Here is a 6,736-nt window from a genome sequence, read left to right on the forward strand (position 1 = left end):
CCGGCTGCCGCGCTCCCAGGGACACCCTCCGTCGGTTCCCGTTGGTGTTTGCCTCCGTGCTTGGCCCCCCGAGGGTGCGGCGGCCGCCTGTCCTGTCCCCGTTGTCCAGGCCTGCGCCACTGGCAGGACCTTGTGAGCCTGCACCTGCCTCCTCGGGGTGGGTGAGCGACCTCAGGGTGGCCTCCTCACGGCCGGCACGGAGGCGGAGCCTGGACGTCTGCGCGGGCACCCTCACGCCTCCGGCTCTGCCATGTGCGCCTTGCCTGCCGGCGCCGCAGCAGGGTGCTGCGGGGTGTTCCCCGGGCGTCCGGCTCTCACGACGGCCCTGCGGGTGGGATGGCGAGGATGCATGTCCGCACCGCAGCCGTCCTCCCGTAGGTCCTCGGAGCTCCGGCTGCCGGCCGGCCACATAAGCACATGGCCTCTGTGCTTACTCCCGGCGCTGGTAGCGTTCCCATATGCCTGTCACCGCAGCGTTGGACTGTGGTGTTGGAGTGACTACCCTCTGTCAAGGGAAGTGAGCACGAAAATAAAGCAGGAGACGTGAAACAGCTTGGGGTGCCAAGCCCTTTCTAGGCTCCAGGCTCTGCTCCGGGGGCACGAGCTGGTGGGCACGGGGCCGCGTTTAGCCGTCAGGAGAGCCAGGAGAAGGGGGCCCACTGTGTTTATGGCTGTTTGTCTGCAAGTGTCCTCTTTGCTGTTAGGACGGTTGTGAGTGAGAAAGGGGACTCTGCCCTGCCCGGTGCATGTCTGAATTTATTAGGGAAAGAGTTTCTGCAAATGGCTTGGCGCTGCCCTAGGGTCCTGGGTGGTGCGAGCCACGTGTGGTCCTTACGGCAGACACTTGCCCGGCGGAGTGCAGACCGCGCCATCACAAGCTGCCAGGGAGGCCGGCAGAGGGAGGAGGTGGGCTGGCGGGGAGGCTTGGTAGGGAGGCGGGGCCCTCCCAGCTGCTGCTGCTGCAGGACGAGTTGAGCACAGCCACGTGTGGCCACATCCATGCCCTGGGTGGTGCTCACAGTGGTGCTGGGGCATGTGTGCAAGATGCGGTGTGTGCGGCACACGTAGGGGTGGGGGCGTGTGTGTGCGACCTGTGTGCGAGATGCACGTGTTTGCGGCACACGTGCGTGTGGGGGCGTGTGTGTGCGGCCCGTGTGCGAGATGGGCGTGTGTGCGGCACACGTGGGTGTGGGGGCGCACGTGGGGGCGTGAGTGTGTGGCACGTGTGGGTGTGGGGGCGCAGGTGGGGGTGTGAGTGTGTGGCACGTGTGGGTGTCGGGGCGCAGGTGGGGGCGTGTGTTTGAACGCAGGTGACAGGAGTGCTCGCAGCTGACACGTGACCATGAGTCGGTTACAGAGACGCCGCCGGGGGCCGGGCTGTGGGGCTACTTAGCACGATGTCCTTGTGAATCAGCCTCTGCTTGTAAATACTTCTGAGCCGTGGGCATGTAGGGTGCTTAGTGGGGAATTCTTGTTCTCTTGCTAGCTACACGGCTACTTGGAGAACGAGCCACTCACACTACAGCTGTTCATCGGGACGGCCGACGACCGCCTGCTGAGACCCCACGCCTTCTACCAGGTCCACCGGATCACGGGCAAGACCGTCTCCACCACCAGTCACGAAGCCATCCTCTCCAACACCAAAGTCCTGGAAATCCCACTGCTGCCGGAGAACAACATGCGAGCCATGTAAGCTGTGCGCGCCTGGCTGGGGCGGTCGGGGGTGGGTGCTGGGCGATGCGGCCTGCATGCCCACATCTCTGCCCTGGGCTCAGCACCCGTGTAAACCATAGAGCCGCAGGCTGACGGGTTTATGTAGGGCTTCTGCTGCTGTGCACGTGGTACTTGAGTAGTTCGGTCCCCGTGGCCAGTCCCCCCTCATGCCTGCGTTCACCTCCTGAACACGACATCCCTTTATTTCTGAGTTCGGTGGTGGCCACATGCAAACACTGAAAACAGTAGGAGCACGGTCTACACGGATACAGTTCTCCCTGGGTGGTTCTGTCGTCCCTGACGTGAGTGGCTCTGACGTGCGTCCGGACTGCCTTCATGGCTCCATGGAAGCTGTGTCTCTAAGCTGATGATTGACCTCCTCATGTGCAAAGAGGCCCATATTCACAGCCTCCCCGCGGCCTCCTCCCCTCCTTCCTCCACGGTTGTGCGCCCCACACTCCACTCCCAGGGTGTGAAGAGCGGGGCCCGTGGCCAGGCTGGGGGCGGAGCAGGGTGCCCTGTGTCGTGCGTCAGGAACTGAAAGACAGGTGTGGACTCCTGTTCCTTGTTCCGGGTAGTGTGGACTGTGCCGGGATTCTGAAGCTTCGAAACTCGGACATCGAGCTGCGGAAAGGGGAGACGGACGTCGGGAGGAAGAACACCAGGGTGAGGCTGGTCTTCCGGGTCCACATCCCACAGCCCAACGGCCGGACGCTGTCTCTGCAAGTGGCCTCCAACCCCATCGAGTGCTGTGAGTATCAGAGCCAGCCCCGTGTCCCATGCTCTGTTTTGTGGCACCTTTCCTGTTTTGTTCGTGGAGACTCGTGGACTGGACTCACGTGGGCATCGCTCTTGTCCCTTGCCTGTCGCGACGACTCCTGAGGAGCTCGCTGTGCTGGGTTCAGGTTCACGGGCTGCACATGCGGTGGGCCCACCTGCTCCAGCAACCGTGGGGAAAGAGGACAGTTTGTCCGAAACCCGGAGATGCTTGCACTCGCCACATGTGAGCTAATCCCTCGTGTATCAGAAACCCGAGCAGCGGGATTTTGGCGTCTTGTCCGTGGGGTCCAGCGAATCTAAGTTCGTCGGCCCGTGTAGGACTCTTGCCTTCCCTGCCAGCTCCTGGTTTTGCCTTCCCTTGTGGTGTGCGTGATTCAGGTGCGTCCAGCCTTGGGCCTGAGCGCTCTACTCCTGTGGGGGCTCGGCCGCAGCGGGGGCTCAGTGTCCTCTGACAGTGACCTTGCTGATTTTTGTCAGCACGTGAGGTCATTGGTGGAGACCCCACAAGCTGGCGGGACACCCGGGGCCTCTACGTGTTCTTGTAGGAGGTGCAGCTAGCCCCACCCACCCCCTGGCCACTGTCAGAATGTCTCCTGCCCGGCGGCCCCTCTTCCTTCTCTCTCGGGGTGTGGCTGTCATAGGACACTCACCTGCCCCTGCGGCTCACCTGCCCACCTGTCTCAGTGGGAGGGTCTGGGTTTGGTTCCCTCACTTCTGACCTGACTGACCCACCTCAGTGTCCAGATTCCTTCCCTGCAATGTGTCCTGTGGCCCCCCACGTGGAGCCCCGCAGGCACCTGTCCCCACAACCCGGCACGGCCCAGGGATCCGGCCACAGGCCACTGCACGTGCCTGAAGCGTGTCCTCCCTGCAGACCCGCTGGCTGGCCGAGAGCCGCGGGTGTGCACCTGGCCCGAGAAACTCTGTGCCACCACTGCTCCTGCCCGGGAACTTTGTTTGGTGGCCTCACTGCATCCTGTCCTCCCCAGATGACCCCACCTCCCTGCACTCTGCGCCTTGTCCCAGCCCCTCGGGTCCTGCGGCTCCTGGCCCTGACAGGACCGAGAGCCCCGAGACCCCACCCCCGGTTCACATGGGGCCCGCGCCCCCGCCGTGGCCCCCAGCTTCGAGCCCGCGCTCCCTTCACCGTCCACATGGGTGCTCTCCTCCTGGAGAGGTGTGTCGGTGTGTCCGTTCTGCGCGGAGCACCTGCGTCAGCGTCAGAGGCCGCGGGTCCCCCTGGGGTGGCATATTCGCTCCACGGAGGCTCATGCACAGACCCACACTGTGCACACATCCCTGCGTCTTGATTTTCCCGCGGGCACAAATCAGATGTGCGCTTGCCCTGCTAGTCTCTGCGTGATGACGCGGACCCGCCGTGCAGCTGGTGCATCTCGCACTGGAGGCTGCCCGTGTAGGCGCCATGCCCCCCACCAGACCCCGAGGCGGCGCCTGGAAGTGCCCGTTCCTGACAGACTGGCCGACCCCGGGCGCTCTCTCGGGATGGCGGCGTGAGGTGGGGCCGGGGGCGCGTGCTCACTATCCTGTTCTGACCCCGCGCAGCCCAGCGGTCGGCCCAGGAACTGCCCCTCGTGGAGAAGCAGAGCGCAGCCAGCTGCCCCGTCCTCGGCGGGAAGAAGATGGTCCTGTCTGGCCACAACTTTCTGCAAGACTCCAAGGTCATTTTCGTGGAGAAAGCACCAGGTACTTTCCTTACAAACAGACCGTGGAGTGTGTCCTGCTTTGGGCGCTGGTGGGGATTGGTTCCTGGAGGCGGAGCGAGGCCGCTCGGTGGGGCTCTGTGCGTGCTGGGGAGCGGGAGCAGCTCACGTAGCTCTGGCCTGTCGGAGGCCTGCCTCCACTCGCTGCCTGTGGCCCCTTGACCAGACTGGACGGACGTCTGCTTCTTGGCTCTGAGCAGCCCCTGCTCCCGGCCACCGCGGGCCGTCTCGGGAAGCACCGTTCTGCTCTGTGTAGGAGGGCTTCTCGCCACTCCGAGCCACAGCCTTCTTGGCAGCGGGCATGTGGACGCAGAGCGGCCATGGTAGACGGTGGGACCTGCGCTTGGACCGGGGGCCCCTCCACACCCCTTGGCATCCTTCTGGCCCCTGTTCTTGGTGCTGCCGTGGGATGCAGAGGCGGGTGCTGCTCTTCTCCGTGTGACCGGTGGCCTCCAGGGCTCCCGGCCGTTGTGTGTGTGTGTGTCGACTACTCTGCTTGTGTACACGTGTTGGCAGGTGTAGACCTGTGTGCATGCAGTGGTGGAGCAGGGTTGCTATACGTCCAAGGTGAACAGTCTCTTCTCTCTGACATTTGGTGATAAGGCCCTGGGTGAGCTTCTGCCCCGGGACACCCAACCCGTCCGGGGAGAGGCCACTGGACACTCGCGCGAATAACACACAAGGGCAGGCTCGCCTCTCTCTGAAGCTCTCTGCAGCTTTGATTCGGGAGCCAGGTCCCTGCCGAGCATGCCCCGTGGGCACGAGGCCCTGCCGCCGATGGGGTGGCTCCTCCCTGTTTCCGAGGGGACCGGTGCAGGACCCACGCTGACCACTGGAAACCACGGCGGGGTTCAGCCTCCACAATGGGGTCCTGATTTTGTGCCGAGAGCAGGAAGCTTAAGTGCCTCCATCAAAATGGGCTTGAAAGTCCTCCGTGTTCAGCGTGGTCTGCCTGTGTAATCATGCACGTAATTGGGAAACGTGAATTATGGAGAAAACCGACTAAGCATAACGATCAGGAGAATTTGCGTTACTGGAACATTGTTCTTTAGAGGAAGCTAATTTTGAAATGATTTAACCTTTTGAGCTTTAAATGTGTGAATAAGTGTGTGAGGGGGAGGGTCACCAGACATGGCGCTCTGTTCGCCGCACAGCGAGGAGACCTGCTGGGAAGTGGCCCAAGTTGCCGCTTTTCTGGCTGCTACACGAAGGAGAAGTCCACGCGGCTTCCTTCTCTGCCTTCCCTGACCAGTCCTCATTGTGGTGCCAGGATGAGACCATGGGGGTCTCCTGGATGCTCCCCGCTTTGTGGGCGCCATGGGGCTCCTTCTGCAGGGCAGGCTCTCCCAGCCCGGCCATCCTGCTCAGTCCTAGATCTCTGCTCCGTGGCCTGCTGGTGCCACGTGGAGGTTGGCCACGAGCCCACAGTGTGGGGACCTTAGTCCACGGATGTGTGGCTGGCGCCATCCTCCCCCAGGGGCCCTCCAGCCACCCCTCCTGCGTGGCCTGGTGCCCCGGGCACAGCCGGCAAGACGCAGGCGTGGGTGGCAATGTGGTTGCAGGCTGTGCCCGGCCCAGGTGGGTATAAACGCCGTGGTTACACGTCTAGACGCTGTCGCTAGTTTGGGTGTGTATTTAAATAAGGTGGTTTGTGTGTTTACACACGCGCACACGAGTTTTAACTCCTGGCAGACGGGGCACTCATGCTTCTCCTAACGTATCCTGATGCGCTCTGTAACCGTAACTAGGCTTTTCCTAGTTGACTTTTTGGAGAAACCATTAAAGTCAATTTAGGTTACAGTCGTCCCGTAGGCTTTTGGTGAGGTCTTTGGTCTGTGGCAAAGTTCAGTCTTTAAACTGCTTTTGGCGCCAAGGCCAGAATGTGATCAGGGAGACCCTCGTTGTGGGAGTCCTGAGCATGAGTCCCGCCAGGAAGGCCTGTGTGGTTCCCGTTCTTCCAGCTGCTCTGGGTGTCTCGGGGGCGCCCACCGCCCTGTGTCTGGGCCTCTTTGCAGTCGCTCTGGGCTTACGCACTAGTGACCCAGAGCTTTGTGAGGGTTTCAAGGAGCGGTTCTTTCTGCCTGGGGGCTGGCCACGCCTGCTCTATCTCCCAGGAGAAGGAGAGGCGCCTGGCGCCTGTGCAGAGAACAGCGTTCAGAGTCTTCGTAGGCGGCGGGATCAGCCCCGCTGGTGGGTGTTGGCGGGTCCCCGGGGGCCAGCCCAGGCAAGAGGAGGGGCTGGGAGGACCTCGTGAGACGTGAGGTGTGTGACAGCAGGTGTGTGAGAGCAGGTGTGTGAGCAGGTGTGTGAGCAGTGTGTGTGAGCAGGTGTGTGACAGCAGGTGTGTGTGAGCAGGTGTATGTGAGGTGTGTGAGAGCAGGTGTGTGTGAGCAGGTGTGTGTCACGACATGTGAGCAGGTGTGTGAGAGCAGGTGTGTCAGGGTGTGTGAGCAGGTGTGTGTGAGCAGGTTGTGACAGCAGGTGTGTGAGGTGTGTGTGAGGTGTGAGAGCAGGTGTGTGTG

At 62.4% G+C, this 6,736-nt stretch overlaps 1 protein-coding gene across 1 annotated transcript; it reads left to right on the forward strand.

Annotated features, from left to right (window-relative positions):
• The first annotated feature begins 1,450 nt into the window (after positions 1-1,450).
• Positions 1,451-4,663, forward strand: LOC102725547 (nuclear factor of activated T cells 1). The gene is made up of 3 exons (XM_081811655.1): positions 1,451-1,689; positions 2,292-2,464; positions 4,057-4,663. The coding sequence occupies exons 1-3, from the start codon at positions 1,679-1,681 to the stop codon at positions 4,374-4,376; spliced, it is 504 nt and encodes a 167-aa protein (XP_081667781.1). The 5' UTR covers positions 1,451-1,678; the 3' UTR covers positions 4,377-4,663.
• Positions 4,664-6,736: the final 2,073 nt, after the last annotated feature.

This window comes from Leptonychotes weddellii, unplaced genomic scaffold, assembly GCF_054177405.1.
Source record: "Leptonychotes weddellii isolate Sample4059 unplaced genomic scaffold, ASM5417740v2 HiC_scaffold_9176, whole genome shotgun sequence".
NCBI lineage: Eukaryota > Metazoa > Chordata > Mammalia > Carnivora > Phocidae > Leptonychotes > Leptonychotes weddellii.